Source organism: Pantherophis guttatus, chromosome 8, assembly GCF_059756535.1.
Source record: "Pantherophis guttatus breed Tessera chromosome 8, ASM5975653v1, whole genome shotgun sequence".
In the NCBI taxonomy this organism is placed as follows: Eukaryota; Metazoa; Chordata; class Lepidosauria; order Squamata; family Colubridae; genus Pantherophis; species Pantherophis guttatus.
Window position 1 is genome coordinate 29,546,392 of NC_142070.1, and position 22,892 is coordinate 29,569,283.

The window sequence follows — 22,892 nt, forward strand, 5'->3', positions numbered from 1 at the left end:
ATTCACAAGTTTCTGGGCCTTTTTTCTGCTGACAAACTGCAACTCTGTCTCCCAGAGAGCAACACAGAGTTGCAGTTTGTCAGCAGAAAAAAGGCCCAGAAACTTGTGAATGAGATTTCACAGAACCTAGGGCTGTAGAACAACTAAGTTTATGTAGGTAAAACCTGGCTAGAAAGAATATGCATATATATATAAAACTGTTATTTATTTTACTAGACTTCTATGCCATGCCATCCATGCCTGACTCTGACCTCCTAGATTAGTATGAACATTAAAAGCTGAACCTAACAACACAAACACAAAACGAAACAAAACAAAACGCATAATCATACACGCTGGTGATAAATAAACGCTGTTCATTGTTGATCGCAACTGAACCACACAGGTATGACTAGCGACGCTGACAACACCTCAAAGCAGCAGCTTCAACCATCTGAGGCACCTTCTCCGAAGGTGGACTGAGAGGTCCACGGATGAAAGGCGCCTCGGCGGAACCCCACGCAGCACTGAAACAGAAGGCTCAGCTTGTGCTGGGCGGAGCGTTCGGGAGTCCCGCCCCCCCCTCCAGGGTCCGCCCCGCTACCATAGTAACGAGGAGGCGTCCTTCTTCCCCTAGGGACGCTGGCGATCAGGCAGGGGGATTCGGGGCAGCTCCTGCGTGGCCCGTTCCGCCCTTTCCCCGTCTTCTTCTCGAGTGGATTGATATAAACCGAGGTACGTGTGTGCCGGCGCAGCGTTTAGAAATGGGGTGGGCGTCTCTGCGCGTAAAGATCATTGTTGGTCAGCAATGCTCCTCCGCTTGTGCCCCGAGGGAAGAAGGGAAACGCGACGTGGAGCCGTTGTAACTATCGGGGGAAAGAAAGCATTGCTGGAGGAAGGAGGGAAGAGTAGCTGCTGCAACGAGTGGCTTCTCTTTACTTTGAGGATTCGCGGCCTTGAGGCACCGGGAGCCGAGTGGGGTAAGCGGCTCCTTAATGGGGACGCTGAAGGCTTCTGGAAGGACGGCATTCAGATACTGCAAACACGCGTGGCGCCATTACACAAACACAAAGCACCTTATCGGAGTTTCCACGAAGGAGGTGGAACTGCCAGCCCGGGACTGCGGCTCCTGAAGAAAGCGTAAAGGGATCGTTCTCAACTTTACTCAACTTCACTTTCCTAACGGTTGATTCCCTGAATTAAGGTCACCCACCGACCATCTGCACGGGATCTTTCCAGCAAGGGCTGCAGTGCCTTTTCTTCTTCGTTGTAGGCAGGATGAGATGCTGACCAGCATCTTAAGGCGGCTGTCAATATTTTAAAAACATCTCCAAGCAAATAAAATAATACATATGGGTGTTCCCCCCCCCACCAAGGTTATATTTCGTACCCATAACCTTTTTAAAGAGCATTGACTGAAACTACCTGACTTATTGTGGTTTGTCTAATAAGTCAGTTGGCGGGATAATTTTCAGCTCAGTCTTACTTAAGGAATGCACTACATTATGGACAATAGTTGCTTCCCTTTTGCCTATCTAACTTGTTCAAATATAAAAATATATTTTATATTTTTGAAGGAAAATATAGAAAATGCCTTTAACTAGAAGTTTTTAGGAATGTGGTCTTCTTGGTATAAACTGAGAGAACAAGTAAAAGAGCAAAAGAATTAGACATCCCCTTCAGAGAATCTCAATCTCTCTCTCTCTCTCTCTCTCTCTCTCTCTCTGCTGCCCATCTCAAATAGATGGCTCTAGGCGACTAACAATATTAAAAATGATAAAATACATACACAACAGAACATAAAACTCCAGCAGCTGGAAAAAAATGATAAAAGCCATAATCAAACACTCAACACAACCAAGGATCATGCTGATAACAAGCCTTTCCCTTTGGCACAGTGGTTTAATTTCCACAATTAGGTTGTCCCAACTAGAAGTTCAAACCACTAGCAATTTCTCAAGATTAGAACATGCAACATTGTCTTCAACCTGTCCCCAATGTTTTGAGAAGGTAACCTCCATCCACATCAAAAGGAGTGATTTCCATTTTCTGATAACACAAGTTGGGCTGTCCAATTTATCTGCTACACTTTATTCCATTGTAAGTAACTATCTCCATTCCAGCTGTGGCCGGAACAATCCCTCCCCTTGAGTTGCTCTCTTGAAATGAGTTGCCTGCCCCCCTTCTGATGATACTTTTTTTCTTTATCAAGTTTACTAAACTTCGTAGTATTACCAGGTGATATTTGCTGAATTTTTAGAATTCAGCCTACTGGCTGAATTCTAAAACCATTTGTTTGCCAGATGTCAACTACAAGAGAAGAGAATTAGACAAAAGATCTATCAGTGAAAACCACCCATTCCTATTGAAAAGGAGCCATTTGACTGTAGTTTGTCAACTGATGTTGCATTTTCATGCTTTTGATATGGTCAGTTGTCTAATTAATAAAGTTAAACTAAACTACAAAGAGAAGCTATTGATGCTTGTTTTCACAACAGGAGTGGGAGGAATAAAGTAGAGGGACAGCCACAATTTGGCCTGTGGAAACACAGCCCATTCAGAACCCCAGGCCATCACTATTGACTAAGTAGAAGAAGATGTTGAAGTGGAATTTCTTCAGTTGACCTCATTTCCTGCCTGTTTATGCATATGATTGAGCAGTTTAAGGTTGCAGTGTGGAAAAGACCTAAGATACTGCCTTTATTACAGCAAGATGTCCTAAATGAGCATAGAATGCCTTTTGAGATTAACATTTCTTCTTCTTTAATCCTATTTCTTTGTTTTAATGAAGAATAAGGCACATGTCTTGCTCTTTGCAGACCTTAACGTTATAGTTTAGTTTTATAATTTTAAGTATAACCTCACTGTATAAGAAACTGAACCGTTTGTTAGATGTTCTTCCCTTCCATTGTAATAAAAGAGAAATACTGAACAGTACAAGCACTGTTTATAACCAGTTTGGTTTCTCAGGGGTGTGTGTATTATCTTTAATCCAGAGATGATTTGTCAATTATTAGCAAAACATTACACAGATTTTTAATACATGTGATCTGTTTCTCAAGTAAAGGTAAAGGTTTCTTTGTCTGACTTTAGGGCACAGCGCTCATCTCCATTTCTTGGCCAAGGGAGTCAGCATTGTCCATGGTCATGTGGTCAGCAAGAGCCTTGGTAGTACAGGGGTTTAAGGTACCCTGTTATTAAGCTGGTTATTAAGACCAGCTGCCTGCAATTACTGCAGGGTTCGAATCTCGCCAAGGCTCAAGGTTGACTCAGCCTTCCATCCTTTCTAAGGTAGGTAAATTGAGGACCCAGTTGTGGGGGCAATAAGCTGACTTTGTATAAATATACAAAAGGATGAAGGCTATTGCTGAGCACATTGTAAGCCGCCCTGAGTCTTCGGAGAAGGGCGGCATATAAATCAAATTAAAAAAAAAAAGGGACACAGAACACTGTTACCTTTCCACCAAAGTGATACCTAATTATCTACTTGCATTTGCATGCTTTTATCTACTTGCATTTGCATGCTTTTGAACTGCTTAGGAGGGCAGGATAATTTTGCTGTAGTAAAGTTATAAAATTGCTATGATTCCTATAAATTTAATCATGATAGCTACAGAGGTAATATTTAGACACTTCTTCCTCCAGCAAAGGGATAAAAATTGTCTTCCATTAAAGCATCAATGAAAACAATCTATAATAAAATAATATTCCATAACAAAAATAATGGAACTATAATAATGTAATAAGAATATTACTAACTTTAGTATACATTTATGAATGTAGGGACTTATTTCCCTTTGGAAAGAATTTAATCATCACAGGGACACTACTAAAAAGATCACTACATTGTAAACCAAATTTATTAGGGAGATCTGGCTGTTTTTGTTTTAGGTGGCGGATTAAATTTTATTTTAACATATAGTGGGTCCGAGTAGCATTTTGAATAATATTGGATAATATGTTACCACTTTTGAATACATTGTATAGTTTGCCTATTCTGAGATGTTTACCTAGCTTTCATTTGACATCTTATATTTTATTTGACTTCATTAAACTATGGTATTAAAGTTCCTTCATTAGACTATATTATTAAAGTTCCTTTAATAATATCATCTAATTATTTGTTATCTTTTTCTATGCCAGCATTTGCATTTTAGTCTGAAACTGAATACATCATCATTTTTTCTATTTTGATTCTATTTCATGGCAAATATTCTGTTACATGGGCTTTTCCTATCAGAAAAATCTAGACCAGACTAATTGTCCTGTATCTTAATAGTGGGCAACTATAGCATCTGGTACCCATTTGGGACTAATAGAGCCACAGAAACAACTGATTTTGGCTTTAATTCCCATTTTCTTTCCTGGGAAATAATAGTAAAAGACACTTGAGTGCTGCAGCACAATTATTTAAATCACTTAATTGAATTTATGTACAATGAATAGGTTTGCATGCTACTGTATTTTATTCTCTGATAGAGAAAAGAAATATGCCTTTTCCATCATCCATTCTAGCCACCCATCTTTTCTAATTATTCCACTGTTCCAGTGAAAAGAAAGATGGCCTTTGCGATATATGGTGAGTTCACAAATGAGGTCATACAATCTCTCTATCTTATGCTCAAGCCCTAAGAGAAAGTTATATATAGAGTAATCTTCTGGGCAAGTGAATGGCCTATTTTTTTCTCTGTCTCTTGGTATGTAGACTAATGGCTTTCTTTCTATAGTATGTGAGTCAAGAATAAAGGATGGTCAAAGGTGGAAACCACCAGTACTGACTTGCCTGGTCAGGTTTAGGGCCCTGTTAACTCCAAGGTAACACAGTAGAAAGCAGTAGGACAGCCTAATAATATTCTTCCACCTAGGAATATAGAATAGAATACAATAGAATTCTTTATTGGCCAAGTGTGATTGGACCCACAAGGAATTTGTCTTGGTGCATACGCTCTCAGTGTACATAAAAGAAAAGATGCATTCATCAAGAATCATAAGGTACAACACTCCCAACACTTAATGATAGTCAAAGGGAACAAATAAGGAATTAAATCACATTAGGAAACAATCAATATAAATCATAAGGATACCAGCAACAAGGTTACAGTCATACAGTCATTAGTGGGAGGAGATGGGTAATAGGAATGATGAGAAGATTAATAGTAGTGCAGACTTAGTAACTAGTTTGACAGTGTTGAGGGAATTATTTGTTTAGCAGAGTGATGGCGTTAGGGGAAAAACTGTTCTTGTCACTAGTTGTTCTGGTGTACAGTGCTCTATAGCATTGTTTTGAGGGTAGGCGTTGAAACAATTTATGTCCAGGATGCGAGGGGTCTGTAAATATTTTCACAACCCTCTTTTTGACTTGTGCAGTATACATATCAGCTCATATTTCTTCCACCATCATTGGTTGGGGACTCCTTGGGTAAGAGGTCACAATTAGAGTGTCCTTCCTCCAGATTTGACTGGTGTGCCTGTTGCAGTCTTACTGATCCAGTAGAACCCATTAGGCATAGTAGTTTCAAGTGTTGAACGAGAGAGTTCTAGTCATCCCTTAGATATGAAAGATATGAAAGTTGGCTGGATGACTTTGGGCCCAATCCATCTCACAAGTTGTTGTTATGGGAAAAATATAAGGTGGGAGTATTATGTACATTCCCTTTAGCTGTACAAAAAAAAAAAGATGGGATATTATACAGGTAATTTGCTTAATGATCGCAGATAGAACTGACATCATACATCGGTGTGGTGCTGTGAAATTTCACTTTACAAATGTCACTTAGAACTTCAGACACAAAAGACCAAGTCCACATGCGAAGGTTCAATTTAGTTGATTAATTGCTAAAAACATACACACAGGAATCTTCTCAATTAACAGCCAGCACCGGGTTAAAGCTAGATAAAGATCAATAGCACTTGAGAAGGGCTGGACTTAGTTTACTTATCACTACCTAAGGATTCCAGGCCGATCTCTCTTTTCACTCCACCTCCAGTTCTGCCATTCCTTCTTCTACAGCAACACAGTTGTTACTCTCAATTGTAGTCAATAAGTGAGAACTACCTATGATAATTGGTTAACTCTTCAAGTTAGTCCAGATAAGAAGCATAAATATGACTATTGTATTGTTCAATTTCATATTAATTATAGCAGAGTCAGAAATAAATATTACTCTATTGTAAGGTTACACTAATAGAATTTTCACCCCTTCCTTTTCTTTAACTCTCGGGAAAATTAGGGAGGGTTTCTTCTGAAATGCTTTCTGAATCTACTCTCCTTCTGTGAGCTGAAAAATCTTTTACATGCCAGTTGTCTAGTTGGCAGCTCTTTCTTCCATCTCCCAAGGTCTTTCCACAACCCATTACAGTACATAATACAAATATTATGGTCCATGCATCAATTCAGTTCCAGGTACTGGAATCTAACATATATACCAAGAATCCTAATTTTAACATGTCTAGCCTTTTATAATTTAACAGACATATTTTGGACTGCCTCTTCCAACGTGTATCAACCTAACTGACTAGAGCATTAAGGGAGAAAATCTTTATGATCCCACATTTCTGAAAATGAGGAGAGATAAGACCAGAAGGAGCTTAGTGGTATGTTTTTGCTGGTATTTTGGAAGGATTTTTCTGCACAGATCTGGATTATTTTTCCTATGGATGGCTTTCAGACTGTATCGAAAACAAGTTTTTTGGAAAGCACTCCAGTGATTTTCACCTACTGTCCTAACCCTATTGCCCTAAGGCCATGTAGAGCCACGAAGATTTGGGTTTACACCTCCATGCATTGGATTGTCATAATAGATATATTCTTTCTATGATGAGAGTATATATATTTTTATTATTTCGAGTCTCAATTATGTGTTGCTTGTAAGTTGCTTTTACCTGCTTATTTTGTTTGTGTATTTCATTTCATTTCATTTCATTTATTCGAATTTCTATACCGCCCTTCTCCTTTCGGACTCAGGGCGGTGAACAGCCAGATAAAAAACATCTATACAAACATCACAGTTAAAAATAAAGTTAAAATAATTTATAAATTTGGCCCATAATTTAAAACTTGTCAATTAAAATAAATATTAAAATTTTAAAACTAACCCTAAAATCAGGACAGACCGGCTAGCTGAAAAAAATAAGTTTTTAGGGCCCGACGAAAAATCCGGAGGTCGGAGATCACTCGTATCTCTGGGGGTAGATTGTTCCATAGGGTAGGTGCCACCACAGAGAAGGCTCTTCTCCTGGGGGTCGTCAGCCGGCATTGTCTGGCCGATGGCACCCTGAGGAGGCCCTCTCTGTGGGAGCAAACCGGCCGGTGGGAGGCTATTGGTGGCAGAAGGCGGTCCCGTAAGTACCCTGGCCCTAAGCCATGGAGCGCTTTAAAGGTGATCACCAACACCTTGAAGCGCACCCGGAAGTCCACCGGAAGCCAATGCAGCTTGCGCAGGAGAGGAGTCACATGGGAGCGCCCCGTCGCTCCCATAATCCCCTGCACAGCCGCATTCTGCACCAGTTGGAGCCTCCGGGTGCATCCCAAGGGGAGCCCCATGTAGAGAGCGTTACAATAGTCCAGACGAGAAGTGACGAGTGCTTGAGTGACCATGCGTAGGGAGTCCCGGTCCAGAAAGGGGCGCAACTGGCGTATCAGGCGAACCTGACAAAAAGCCCCCCTGGCCACGGCTGTCATATGCCCTTCTAAGGACAGCCGCGCATCCAGGAGGACACCCAAGTTGTGGGCCCTCTCCGTGGGGGCCAATGATTCGCCCCCAATAACCAGCGATGGCGTCAGCTGGCTATACCGGGACACCGGCAGCCACAGCCACTCGGTCTTGGAAGGGTTGAGTCGAAGCCTGTTTCTCCCCATCCAGACCCGCACGGCCTCCAGGCACTGGGACATCACTTCCAAGGCATCATTGGGATGATCTGGGGTGGAAATGTACAGCTGAGTATCATCAGCGTACTGATGGAACTCCACCCCAAAACCACGGATGATCTCACCCAGCGGCTTCACATAAATGTTGAACAGGAGGGGCAAGAGGACCGACCCTTGCGGCACCCCACAAACAAGGCGCCTTGGGGTCGACCGCTGCCCCCCTGTCAACACAGATTGCGACCAGTCGGAGAGATAGGAGGAGAACCACCGCAGAACAGTGCCCCCCACTCCCAGTCCCTCCAGCCGGCGCAACATGATACCATGGTCGATGGTATCAAAAGCCGCTGAGAGGTCTAATAGGACCAGGATAGAGGAATAACCCCTATCCCGGACCCTCCAGAGATCATCCACCAACGTGACCAATGCCGTTTCCGTGCTGTACCCAGGTCTGAAGCCGGACTGGAGCGGATCCAGATAGACAGCTTCATCCAGGTACTGGGGGAGCTGTCGCGCCACCACACTCTCAACAACCTTCGCAATAAAGCGAAGGTTGGAGACTGGACGATAGTTAGCCAAAATAGCCGGATCCAGGGATGGCTTCTTGAGGAGAGGCCTCACCACCGCCTCTTTCAAGGCAGCCGGCAGGACACCCTCGCTCAAAGAAGGAGGATAATATGTTTTAAACCTTTTATTTTATTTTATTGCCTTTTATTGTTGTGTGCCATTAAAATTAAAATTGTAGGGGGGTTATAAGTCTGTGAAATAAATATTTTTAAAAGTTCGATTTTTCCTATTTTTCTATGTACACCTCTATTTCTGTCTCTCTTTGTTTATATTTTAGTCTTACTGTGGATGGTTTAATTTTTCTTTTCTTTTCATATCTGGTATACTATTGGGAGTTGTGAGTATTGCTGCAGGATATCAATTCAATAAATTGAATTAATAAAGAATATTTTAATTGAAAAATAATAACAGCTAAGAAATGTTGCTGACAAGCTGCTACATGGTCCATTAGGATACTGAGCAAGAAGAATTGTCTAAATTACAATAGAAAATAAAAAGGAAAGGGAGAGAATGGCTGTGGAAGGAAGAGATTGGAACTGCCAGCATTCCCTAATTTCAGATAAATTTGTGTTGGTCCTGGAACCTGCCTGGAATTTTCTCATTGGAGAAAGATTTGCCAATTCTGAACTAAATATATTACTAATTTTACATACACCCACACACCCACTATTTTTCCATCATTTAAAACCATATTTTTCTTCTGATAAATTTGTTCTATTTTTAAAATGAAATACTATATCTTTCCTTACAATAGTTCTGACAATTAGTGAATATCCCTTTGGGATTTGTTGAGCTATATTTCTGCCTCTATTAAATGTTTGTGTCTTGAGGCCTGCCAACAGGATTTACAATACCTACATTAAACTAAATTTAAGAGTAAGGGTACTCCTGCTGCTAAGATTGTCAGATCACAGGGGTATAAAAGGAAGGAAGTGGCAGCTGCAATTTTTAACAGTACAAAGGATAAGCTAAGTATGTTGGAAAAATAGTGCAGTATCATGTATAAAAATAAAGAAAATCCTTTTACCGCTTATGAATTCCAAAATGATTGACAAGTCTACTTTGTTTTACTCTGTTGTTGATGTTATTCTGCTTAAAATAAATGCTGATTCAGTTTCATACAAGACTAATAATAATATTATCTTATTATTGCAGGGAATTAATTGATAATAAATAGTCTTACATGCACTAATTTTATCCATAATTTGTTATTTTTAGTGATAGCTACAATTTAAGTGCAGATTTTTATATAAGTAGATATATTGTACCACAAATCACCTAAAATTTCCTTTATTTTGATCAGTGACCATTGTAACAAAAAAACCTAGACAAAAACAAAAACAATACTGTAAGGCAACAGGGTAAATAATAAAAAATAATAATACAAAACCGAGATTATTGGGTCCTTGTGAACTCTTAAAATTTGGATACTTAATGTACAGATACTCCTTGATTTACAGTCATTTGTTTAGTGACCATTCAAATATAATGACTGAAAAAAGTAACTTATGACCGTTTTTCCACAGTTCTGACTGTTGCAGCATTTCCATAGTCATGTGATCAAAATTCAAATGCTTTGCAGTTGGTTCATATTTATGACGGTTGCAGTGTCCTGGGGTCATGTGATCACCTTTTGGGCCCTCCTGACAAAGAAAATCAATGGGGAAGCCAGATTCATTTAATAACCGTGTTATTAACTTCGTAACTGCAGTGATTCACTTAACAACTGTGGCAAGGAAGGTAGTAAAACGAAGTAAAACTCATTTAACCATTGTCTCACTTAGCAACAGAAATTTTGGACTCAATTGTGGTCATGGGGATGGTAAAACAGACGTTTATTAATCTTAATATATTAAATATTAAACTTAATAATAGATTAAAACTAAAGCTCAGGACTAAAACTAATAATAGCAATAATATCAAATAAAACAGAGGAAAAAAATTGTGGGTTTGCCCATGCAGATCTTTACCTGCTCAATTTTCCATTCTTCCGTGATATATTTAAATCTTAATTAAGTATTGACAAATTTAGTTCTTAAGTACTGACAAAATTGATTTTATAAAAAACATTTTATAACTTTAGTTCTTCACTATCATAATTCTAATTCTAATGTAATAGAAGCTATACCTCAAAGTTCAACATGCTTCATAGAAAGTGTTCGGGTTGTAGAACTGCAGGGGAAATGTGTTTAAATGAATTAATTGAGAGCAAGGGTGTCTGTTATTTAGGAATGTCAAATGGATAAGAGGTTAGGCCAGAGGATGAATTTACATCTCCTTGATTATATTATGCATCATTTATACTATTGTCAGATGGGATTTAAGGTGTCTTAATGTATGTCTGAATATTTATGTCAGCAAATATTTGGAATAAATTTGGAATGTCTATGCAAATTGAACTATCTGATGCTAATTTTTGAAATATTCTATATTTATTTAGTTCAAGATGAGTTTCTTTCCTCGAATACCTATACAAAGTCCCAGATCACATCCAAGTATGGAGGATATGAGATGCACTTCACCGCCTCTTGCAAGGTATACATTTTTTAAAAAAAATTATTACCTTTCTTTTCAGTTCATTTGTGATTCTTTGACATTTAAAATTTAATAACAGAATAATTATAATACAGTTACAATCTTGCTAAAATCTACAGTTGCAAATAAATGTATACATAGATACAAAAAAAAATTAATATAGTAACCAAGCCATAGTAAGAATCTAAATTATGTATTTTCATGCATCGTTGCGCCGACATTCCTCACTCTTGGGTTATCCTCTTTTCGATTGGTTCCACTGAGTGCTTGTCAAAATCTTTCTCTCCCTCTGCAGTATGGTTCCGCCCCCACCATCTGCGCATGCTCAGTCTTTTTCACTCAGTCGATGTGGTAGGACTGGAGTGCTTTCTATTGTAGTGAATTTGACTTATTATATTACTGAATACTTACATTTATAAATTTAATTGGTGTTTTCTAATCTAATAGAGGGCTGCTGTAGCTAAACATTGTTCTAAAAGGAATTGCCTCACAAAGATTTTAGGCGCTCAGGGGCTTCCCGTCGCCTTGCCGCTTATTTTTTAGCTGGCTTGACAGCACTATAAAGCTGAAATTAATTAATTATTTGCAGCACTAAGGGGCTGCTAGCCACCTTGCTGCTTACTCAATAGCTTGCTGACATTATATAGAAGCGAAATTACATTGAATACTATTTGCAGCGCTAAGGGGCTGCTAGTTGCCTTGCCGCTCAATCAGCAGTGATCCGCTTTGGTCTGGACGCTGTCTCGTTTGTTATTCGCTGTTAGAGCTGTTAAAATTCAAAATGACATTTTGAAATTGCACTTGTTATAAATAGCTAGTAGTTATTAATAGTGCAGCATATTATGCTCTAGAGCAGTGAGGGCAAACCTTTTAGAGACCGAGTGCCCAAACCGCAACCCAAAAACCACTTATTTATTGCAAAGTGCCAACATGGCAATTTTACCTGAATAATGAGGTTTTACTACCTAAAATAATGATAAGCAATGCAGCGTTCAGAGTTCTAAGAGAAACGTGATAAGTGCACTTTTATGCCGCTTCATTTTTTTTCTGCTTTTGAAATATTAAGTTTAGCAACAATATCATTTCTCTTTCCCTCCCTCTCTTCCCCCCTCTCTTTCCCTCCCTCTCTTTTTCCCTCCCTCTCTCTCTCTCTTTCTCTTCCCCTTCTCTCTTTCCCCCCTCTTTCTCTCTTTCCCTCCCTCCCTCCCTCTCTCTCTCCCTCTCTCTCCCTCCCTCCCCCTCTCTCTTTCCCCCTCTTCCTCTCTTTCCTTCCCTCCCTCCCTCTCTCTCCCTTTCCCTCCTCTCTCTTTCACTCCCTCTCTCTCCCTCTCTCCCCCCTCTCTCTTTCCCCCCTCTTCCTCTCTTTCCCTTCCTCCCTCTCTCTCTTTCCCTCCCTCTCTCTCGACCCCTTTCTCTCCCCTCTCTCTTTCTCCCTCCCTCCCCCCTCTCTCTTTCCCTCCCTCTTCCTCTCTTTCCCTCCCTCCCTCCCTCCCTCCCTGCCTCCCTCCCTCTCTCTCTCTCTCTCTCCCCCTGCGGGAGAAACACGATGGAGCTGGGCTGGGGCGACAGTGCACATGCCCATAGAGAGGGCTCTGAGTGCCACCTCTGGCACTTGTGCCATAGGTTTGCCATCACTGCTCTAGAGATTTAATTTACATTTTCTATTTCTTCAGACAGCTGTTATTGGGGATAAATTTTATTCCCTCATTTTATTTGTAACCTCTCCGTTGCAACTGATGTTGATTGTGATGAATTCTGTAAAGCCCATTATTGTGAGATTTGGGACAGTATTTTGAAACTTTACACGTATATACATATAAGTATTAAAATCAGATTGCTTTTATGTTTTTTTAGTATTGTATCTATTTTTACACTGCATAAATGTCAAATCCATAGAACATCGAAAAATAATCCACATTTTCCAATAGAGAAATTATATAAGCCTTTGTACATTTCTTTGGAAATTAGAGGAACTGCTGACACATACCAAGTTTGCAGTTTTTAAAAATGCTGTGTTGTAAGTTTTATTTTATAAGATTACTAAAAGTAGTTAATATTTATAGAAAAAATAGTTTCTCTTACCATACGTTGTTCGTAATGAGCAAGAAAACAGAAATATAACACAGCTCATTTTTGCTATATTTTGTCAGAATAAAGAACCTTAAAATATGGATGGATGGGAAAGAGTAATAATGTCATACAGAATTAATACCATGAAACTTAGTTCTAAATAGATATAAGTCTGAGATTCCTTACCAATTCCTTAACATTTTTCACTTCAAGGAAGTTACACTTGGATCTTTTTTGAATTGTAAGACCATGTTAATTCTGAGTATACTTTATTAGTTTGATATATTTCCATATGTAAAGATCTATGTACAATGTTGTAATAATCTAACTGTGCAGATCTGATGGCAAATAAATTCTTTTTTTCCTTAATTTGTCAATTTATGTTTGCATTACATACATACAGAGTGTCTCAGAAAATTAAAAATAAAGTGGAAATGGAAAAAGTCATACAGCGTAAGTGCACAGGTGTCAACTAGAGAAATGTTTAAATTGGGTTATTTTTATACCCTAAGATGCCCAGCAATATGACTTTATTGCTTTAAGTATGCTTAACAAAGAACTGTACTCTATTGGATATTTATGACTGAGATGCTTGTATTCATACATATTTTTATCTCTTATTCAGGAATTTATAGTAATCTATTTAAAGAATATTTGTATAAACCTATGAATTTTGTGTAATTTTTGGTTATAAAAACATTTTTTTACTTGCTATTCATGTTTGAATCTGCTACTTGAAGATCTATGGCCTCCTAAAGACTTAGTATGGCTACTCTGAGGGCTTCATATGACTCTGAAATAAGATGGGCAAGAAAATGATTAATATTTGCTACACCACCCATTGAGCTTCCATAGCTGAAGGTTGAATTGCACTTGGGTCTTCTCAGATCTTAGCAATGTATAAGTTACACTATTTCTGTCCAGGAAAGGACAGTTAACTATGAAGTTAACATAGGCCTTTGTTTTCACAGCAACTGTTTTGGCCTTTAATTAAGGTAATTTAATTTTAAAGCTATACATTTGCTTCTCGAAGAAAAATGCAATTTCATCTAGAATGAGTACATTGCTTGATGCCTTTTTTCCCCCTGAACTTGAGATCACCCAATAGGAAACCTTCTATTAAGATTTACACACATCCAATGCTCTGCCACTATTCTACTTTGTAATTTGTCTAAGACAATATCCTTTGGCAATTATTTTCACTTAAGAAAGCAAATTCATTCTGCATGCCCTAGACAAGTATAATAAGCTTTGATAAGTGGACAATGAACATGAAAGCAGTGATTTTATCCCCCTAAAGTAAGGTGACCAGACGTCCCGCTTTTGGCGGGACAGTCCCGATTTTTAGCAATTTGTCCCGCGTCCCGCGGCGTTTCAAAAAAGTCCCGATTTTTCATTCTGCCTCCTCAGTCCCGCTGCCTCTTGAGCCCCAGCTGATGGCTAGAAGAAAAAAAAACTGTTTAAACTCTTGCCCGGGGCTTCAAAGGGCCGCCCTACAGGCAATCAGTGTAAAGAGTTCCTGAAGCAGTTTTTTTTTCCCCTAGCTAAGCTGCAGAAACGAAACCGAAACCAGGATCTTTGGTGCAACGTGACAAAATGAGGCAGAGAGAGATTTATTTTTATTTTTATTTTTCCTCCCCAAAAAAGGTAGGTGAAAAACTGCAAACAATGGGAAATTTAGGAGGAGAGTTCAAGATTTTAAAACACAAAAGAAAAAAAAGCTGTATTTAACTAGGGAATTGTAATAATTGAGATACTATTAATTGTATATTGTATTGAAAGCAGAAATGGTTAAGTTGTGGTTCTGAGGAATATATGGGGGAAATTATTTGGTTTATTATTATTGGTAAATATAATTAATTGATTTATAAGAAATTGGATTGCATGGAAATAATTGGAATATTCATGTTCATATTGATTAATATACAAAAAAGATAGTTTTATAACTAATTGATTTATATTAAAATGTTGAATTTGTATTAAACAACTGTATTACATAATTTAACAATGTGAGGATGGATATAAAAATAGATGACAATGGGAAGAGGTATAATATAGAATAGAAGGGAAAAATTGAATTTGATTAAGATTAGAGATGAGGATGAAGGGTAATATTGGTTTTTTTAAAAAAATAGATGAGGAATAAATATGGCAAAAAGGAAATATAGAAATTGTAAATTTAATTGAAGTGACTAAACACTGTTTAAATTTGTGAACCGGCCAAATACTCTGTTCAAAGAAAATAAATTGTATGTTTGTATGTGTGTTTCTAATTACTGCTATTTATTCATATTTGTTCTCTTTTATTCTTTAAAGTTTAACAATTCATTCTTTATCTTAATATCTTTATATTTGTTTGGGGTTGGCTTTCTTCCCTTTCATCTTTTTTATTGTACAGCAATCTTTCTCCTCAAACCTACCACCTCTCTTTTTTCTTTCCTTCTTACTTTCTCTTCCCCCCCTCTTCTTCTCCTCCCTACTTCCTCTTCCTTTCTCCTTCTCCTCCTCTCTTCCTCCCACTCTTACCCTCACTCCTACTCTAATTTCCCTTCCCTTCCTTCATCCCTCTCTATTGCTTTATCCTTTTATGCATATGGACTACTTAGAGGGCTGAAAAAGTTATTTTTGACTGGTCCTCACACTTTTGACCAGTCCTCGAACTTATGACTGTCCTCACATTTTACATTTTTGCCCTATCTTGTCATCATGGTGAAGAGAAGCAGTTGTGAAATGAGTGACATGGTTGTTAAGAATGCTGCACGGGCATAAATATGAGGATGGTCATAAGTGTGAGGACCAGTCAAAAGTGCGAGGACCTGTCAGAAATGACTTTTTTCAGCCCTCTGGTTAGTCCTTTTGTGCATATGGACTACTCAGAGGGCTGAAAAAGTTATTTTTGACTGGTCCTCACACTTTTGACCAGTCCTCGAACTTACGACTGTCCTCACATTTTACATTTTTGCCCTATCTTGTCATCATGGTGAAGAGAAGCAGTTGTGAAATGAGTGACATGGTTGTTAAGAATGCTGCATGGGCATAAATATGAGGATGGTCATAAGTGTGAGGACCAGTCAAAAGTGCGAGGACCTGTCAGAAATGACTTTTTTCAGCCCTCTGGTTAGTCCTTTTGTGCATATGGACTACTCAGAGGGCTGAAAAAGTTATTTTTGACTGGTCCTCACACTTTTGACCAGTCCTCGAACTTACGACTGTCCTCACATTTTACATTTTTGCCCTATCTTGTCACCATGGTGAAGAGAAGCAGTTGTGAAATGAGTGACATGGTTGTTAAGAATGCTGCATGGGCATAAATATGAGGATGGTCATAAGTGTGAGGACCAGTCAAAAGTGCGAGGACCTGTCAGAAATGACTTTTTTCAGCCCTCTGGTTAGTCCTTTTGTGCATATGGACTACTCAGAGGGCTGAAAAAGTTATTTTTGCCTGGTCCTCACACTTTTGACCAGTCCTCGAACTTACGACTGTCCTCACATTTTACGTTTTTGCCCTATCTTGTCACCATGGTGAAGAGAAGCAGTTGTGAAATGAGTGACATGGTTGTTAAGAATACTGCACGGGCATAAATGTGAGGATGGTCATAAGTGTGAGGACCAGTCAAAAGTGCGAGGACCTGTCAGAAATGACTTTTTTCAGCCCTCTGGTTAGTCCTTTTGTGCATATGGACTACTCAGAGGGCTGAAAAAGTTATTTTTGCTTGGTCCTCACACTTTTGACCAGTCCTCGAACTTACGACTGTCCTCACATCTTATGTTTTTGCCCTATCTTGTCACCATGGTGAAGAGAAGCAGTTGTGAAATGAGTGACATGGTTGTTAAGAATACTGCACGGGCATAAATGTGAGGATGGTCATAAGTGTGAGGACCAGTCAAAAGTGTGAGGACCTGTCAGAAATGACTTTTAAGCCCTCTGAGTAGTCCCTATACACAGCCATGGCCACCCGGTCACATGACCAGCTAGCCACGCCCACCCAGTCACATGGCCTCCAAGCCATGCCCACGCAATAAGTCACACCCACAATGGTGTCCTTCTTACCAATGTTAAAATCTGTTCACCTTACCCTATACACATAGCCATGGCCACCCGGTCACATGACCAGCTAGCCACGCCCACCCAGTCACATGACCAGCTAGCCACGCCCACCCAGTCACATGATCAGCTAGCCACGCCCACAAAATAAGCCACGCCCACAATGTCCCTCTTTACCAATGTTAAAATCTGGTCACCTTACCCTAAGCTACATTTATTAATCTACAAAAAACAAAGATTTGAGATAGATTTGGATTAAAAAAATAAATTATATTTGTACATGTTTATAATATGCTTGAATTCATCAATATTTCAATACATACCTGCCTTTCTCTGAGCAAGGTTTAGTTCCTATTACATGGAGTGTATTGTAATATTAAGCCATCTTTCAGTATTCTTTATTTTTTAAAAAATTTAGGATGCATCTGATCAAAGGAAAAAATGCCATAGATCGTTATTTGGCCATGCATATCAAAGGATTGTCAAAACAAGAGGCTGCTGCGTAAGTAAGATCTTTTTGAGAATTTTATCCTGCAACTTTATTATTTTCTTTGTTTCTAGTGTTATTCATTGATATCCGAAGTTCCTCGGGCAATTTTCAGAAGAACATGGCATTTAAAAATTAAAATTGATATTAAATAATTATGTTTCACACTACTTATCTTGCATATATTAAATGTGTTAGATCAGTGTCTATGTTTGGTAAATGATTTACTGAACCACTAGTGCTTTTACAGCATTTGATTATCTATTAGCCATTAAAAACATATATTTTTCTTTCATGGATGTTTGCAAGCCATTCAAGGATGAACTTTTATTTCCAAAATACAACTACTGTTTGCAAAATTGACTCTATGAAATTCATGAGCGTTTTGAAAGATAGATTTAAAAACTCCTAAGAGAAAAATAATTTCATGCAATAGCAAAATAGATAATGCATTGTATAACATTTTAAAACTGGGTGTATTGTAACATTTTAGTATTAGTAATTTTCAAAAGTGTTTCTTGTTTGCTTATGCTATTAAAATTATTGCAGTGATTCATTTTCTGTTCAGAAATTGCTGCTTTAGCCACTGATACTTTAAATACATGTAAAAGAAATATCACTGCAGATTAAATATGATCCTGTTTTTAAGCCTGCAAACTTGGAGCAGCTATTTTTTATAGTTTCCTGAATTTTCTTTTTATGGTATTATTTTCATTATACACTCTGTCATTAAAAATAAGTCATTGCCTTGTTTTTAAAACAAGCTGGAGTTTAAAGGGTACTCTTGAACCCTAAAGAACTTTCAAAAAGCACTGATTTGACATAATCAGTCATATAATAGAAAGCCATTTCTTTTGAGGATTATAGAAGTTTTTTATGATTTTTATGAACTCCAATGCCAGAGCTTGAATGTATGCTTCTTTGGTTTCTGGAAAAATAACTTGCATGGGCCCATCAATAAACTATACAACTCTGGCCCTCTGCCTTTCCCCTCTTGCTTTTTTTGATAAGAAAATCTTTGATGGAGTCCCAAATGATTCCCTTTGATCATGCTTCAGGTTGCATATTATGGAGGACATAGGGCAAAAATGCTCTCTTATTTAGAAAAAAAATCTTCAAAGCTTTTGATGAGAGACTGCTAAGGTTACCTCTGTGCTAGTACCTGCACCACATTGGGATCAACTATAGACTTGATTATCTCTCTATATTTTCTGGTTTTGTGAGCTGAGCCGATTTATTTCTGACTCTGCTATAGTTTTTATAGTTGGAAATTGAATAAAAGTGATACATCCTTTGCCTTACTGTAGCTTTGTAATCTTTATTGGTGGCATTTGTCCCACTGTGGTAAATTCTTCCCTCATTCTATCTCCTAACCTTTGTCTTTGTCTCTCTCTACTCCCACCTATACAGCTTCAGTGTCTTGTTCCTATAAGCCTACTTTTTATATAACTATTTAGAATTTGTCTCTCCCACTTACCCAGTCCAGCCCCTGTAGCAACATGCAACAATGATCACACCGCTAAGAAAAGAATCCAATTGCAAAGTCGCCAATGTGCCATCATTTTACCTTCACAACTCATAACTTTTTCAATTCGAAAGGCAAATTGCATCAAGGTGGCTGGGACATCTTTTGCAGGCTTCTCATCACAGCAGTATCAAAATAATAATTTGGGGTTCCAACATGAGCTGGGGTTTCATACCAGACAAATAATAGTATGAATAGTTCCTAATAATAGACTGTAGTTCTGTAAGATCATGTCAGCCTTCACTAAAAAGATTTTGTTTCCTAGAAATATTACAGTTTATACATTTCTGCTTAGAAGTATTTAATTTAATGAGATTTATTCCCAGGTAAATAATTATAGGATCACAGATTTAAAACCATCCCTGGTAAATGTATTGAAATATTCAAAATCAACCTTTTTCTTTTTGCAAATAAATTATTCAAATAAGAAATGTATAGTTGTCCACCCATATTTTGATGCAATGGAGTAATAGATAAAATTATTCTTCAACATATCTTAGCTGGTATATATTACACTCAGGAGCTGAGACTTCCAATTTTTAAAAACTTTCTGGACATTTTTCTTTAAAAAAAAAAAAGTCTTCACCCAGAACAGATTATACAATAGATGTGGAAAACGTAACATCCAGTTTGTTACAGCCTGGATGTGAAATAATAATAATAATAATAATAATAATAATAATAATAATAATAATTGTTGTTGTTGTTGTTGTTGTTGTTGTTATTATTTAAATTTGTATACCGCCCTACTCCCGAAGGACTCAGGGCGGTGAACAGCCAAAAGATAAAATACATATAATACAAATGTTAAAAAACCATTAAAATACAATTAAATAATTTGGACCAGAAAACAAAATATAAAACACCCCAAATTTATAAGACAAATTTAAAATTAAAAATTTTTTAAAACAGTTTAAAAAAGAGGTTAGGCCAGGCCGGCTTGCTGGAATAGGAATGTTTTGAGGGCACGGCGGAAAGCGCACAGGTCTGTAATACTCCGTATCTCCGGGGGGAGCTCGTTCCAGATGGCAGGTGCTCCCACAGAGAAGGCTCTTCCCCTGGGGGCCGCCAGTCGACACTGTTTGACTGACGGCACCCTAAGAAGCCCCTCTCTATGGGAGCGTACTAGTCGGTGAGAGGCTACTGGTGGCAGAAGGCAGTCTTGTAGATACCCCGGTCCTAGGCCATGGAGCGCTCTAAAGGTGGTAACCAAAACCTTGAAGCGCACCTGGAAGACCGCCGGGAGCCAGTGCAGCTTGCGCAGGAAGGGGGTCACATGGGAGTGCCACGTCGCTCCCATAACCACCCGCGCGGCTGCATTCTGGACCAGCTGGAGCCTCCGAGTGCTCCTCAAGGGGAGCCCCATGTAGAGAGCATTGCAGTAGTCCAGGCAGGAAGTGAGGAGAGTATGAGTGACTGTATTTAACGAGTCCTGATCCAGAAAGGGACGCAACTGGCGAATCAGGCGAACCTGATAAAATGCACTCCCGGCCACAGCCATCAAATGCCCTTCTAAAGACAGCTGTGAGTCCAGGAGGACAGCCAAGTTGCGAACCCTCTCCGTGGGGGCCAACGACTTGCCCCCAATAGTCAGTGATGGCACCAACTTACTATATCGGGATGTCAGAAATCACAGCCACTCGGTCTTGGATGGGTTGAGCCTGAGTCTGTTTCTCCCCATCCAGATCCGTACAGCCTCCAGGCACCGGGACATCACTTCAAGGGCATCATTGGGGTAGTCCAGGGTGGAGATGTACAGCTGAGTGTCATCAGCGTACTGGTGGTACTTTACCCCGAAACCACAGATGATCCCACCCAGCGGCTTCACATAAATGTTGAACAGAAGGTGCGAGAGGACCGACCCTTGTGGCACCCCGCATACAAGGGGCCTCGGGGTCGACCTCTGCCCCCCTGCCAACACAGACTGTGACCGGTCGGAGAGAAAGGAGGAGAACCACCGCAACACAGTGCCCCCCACCCCTAACTCTTCCAGCTGGTGCAGCATGATACCATGGTCGATGGTATCAAAAGCCGCTGAGAGGTCTAATAGGACCAGGAGAGAGGAACAACCCCTGTCCCGAGCCAGAATTGTAAATTCTGTAAAATGGGAGGAAAAAAATCAGATTTTAGTCTGAAAAATCCTCTTTTTTTTGTGTTCAGATTTTAGCTACAAATCTGCATTCCCTTAGCTGAAATTAATTGACATTGAATTTCTTTCTCAGGATGCCCCCAAGCAATTAATCTATTAATGTGGATTAAACATTTGATAACTAGTCAGCTAAGACCTGCTCCATTAATATATTGTATATCTTTATTCAGGAGCTAGTCTTGTTGTCACACACATGTATGAATGTAAGATTACAGTCTTACTTGCCTTTGATAAAATTACTGTCTCCTATAGTCATCCAAGGTTCTTTTTGCTCAGTGCTGTCTTAATTACATTTTCCCTATTCCCAATGAATTAACATCTGTATCTTAGTTAGGTGCATTGGAGATATATAGTATAATATCCGCTAGTTTTTTGGAGCTTAAAAGGTCCTTAAAAGGACCGTGGGGTTGTGTATGAAGCCAGGAGATCCTCGCGGATGTCTGGCTACCAGTCCGTCTGTTACTCATTTAGCACCACCCAGGAGGCACGTGTGACTTAAGGATTGCCACGGACGAGAGTAACTTTGCTTTTTTTTCTTTCTTTTTTTCTTTTTTTTAATTGTTTTTATTGTTTTTAACCTGTAAAAATGAAGTGTTTTAATACTGTGTGTGACCAACCATACGCTAAATAAATAAATAAAGAAAGAAAGAAAGAAAGAAAGAAAAAGAAAGAAAGAAAGAAAGAAAGAAAGAAAGAAAGAAAGAAAGAAAGAAAGAAAGAAGAAAGAAAGTATAATATCCATGCTGAATGAGTTCTCCCCAATCTTGGATGCTCTCAAAGTCCCTTCAAAAATTGCTATTATAATATCTGATATAACAGAAAGTAAAGAACATGTATACTTTTTAGGAATAAATTAGTATCTTGTGTCATTAACATATTTTGTCTTTATTGGGTTATTTTTCCCCTATAAAGGGAAAATGTTTTTTGAACTTCTATAAACTTCAGGATTCCTCAATTCTTGTACATTTTTGACTACAGAAAAATGTACACTTTGTTTACTTTGAATCTATAGGATATTTTATCCTATTATATCCCATTCAACTCATTGTTGAAGTGATACTGTCCAGAAAAAAAGCCATAGATTTCATTATAAAGGATGTATTATTATTTTTGAATGCATTCCAATGTTAATATTGTATATGTATATATTATTATTCTGTCTTAGTATTTTTTTAGTGATCTTGCTTGTTGTGACTAAGATTCTGTGTTTTCACTAACCAACTTTCTTTGGAAGTTAATGGCTCCTTTGAAACAGAGAAAGGAATACAGTTCTATTCAAAAACATGGACACTCTATGCCTTGGTATGATGTAATGTTCTTAAGAGAGTGCTAAGGAATATGATTATGGAAGAGATAAATAGTTTACTTTCTTTTTAAAAATATGCTATGCATTTTTGTAATATGGAATATTTTCTTTGAGAGATTAAAAAGTTCTAATCAACTTCAGTACATTATGTAGAAGTTCCATTTTCTAAACTCTGCAAAAGAAAGTTTCATATTTAATGGGAAATCATGAATAATTCCATTTATTATCTACTTCTTCCTTTCAAAGAAATGATCTGGATAAAAGGCGGGGTGAATAATTTCAAAAAATGCAATACATTTTTAATGGGAAGGTGCAAACTACAGATTCTCATGACTATTAGCAAGTGTAGAGGAAACAGAATTTTA

At 38.5% G+C, this 22,892-nt stretch overlaps 1 protein-coding gene across 4 annotated transcripts in view; it reads left to right on the top strand.

Annotated features, from left to right (window-relative positions):
• The first annotated feature begins 418 nt into the window (after window positions 1–418).
• The window catches only part of TTC29 (tetratricopeptide repeat domain 29), a 108,174-nt gene continuing 85,700 nt past the window's right edge, over window positions 419–22,892 (top strand). The window contains exons 1-3 of one of the 4 annotated variants that reach the window (XM_034401488.3): window positions 419–714; window positions 10,851–10,945; window positions 17,479–17,562. In XM_034401488.3, the coding sequence (XP_034257379.1) occupies window positions 10,857–10,945; window positions 17,479–17,562 (173 nt within the window). In that variant the 5' untranslated portion in view covers window positions 419–714; window positions 10,851–10,856. Of the gene's footprint in view, window positions 715–10,850; window positions 10,946–14,319; window positions 14,663–17,478; window positions 17,563–22,892 lie in introns of those variants that run through there. The other 3 variants (XM_034401487.3, XM_034401485.3, XM_060686868.2) reach the window with 3 other exon arrangements.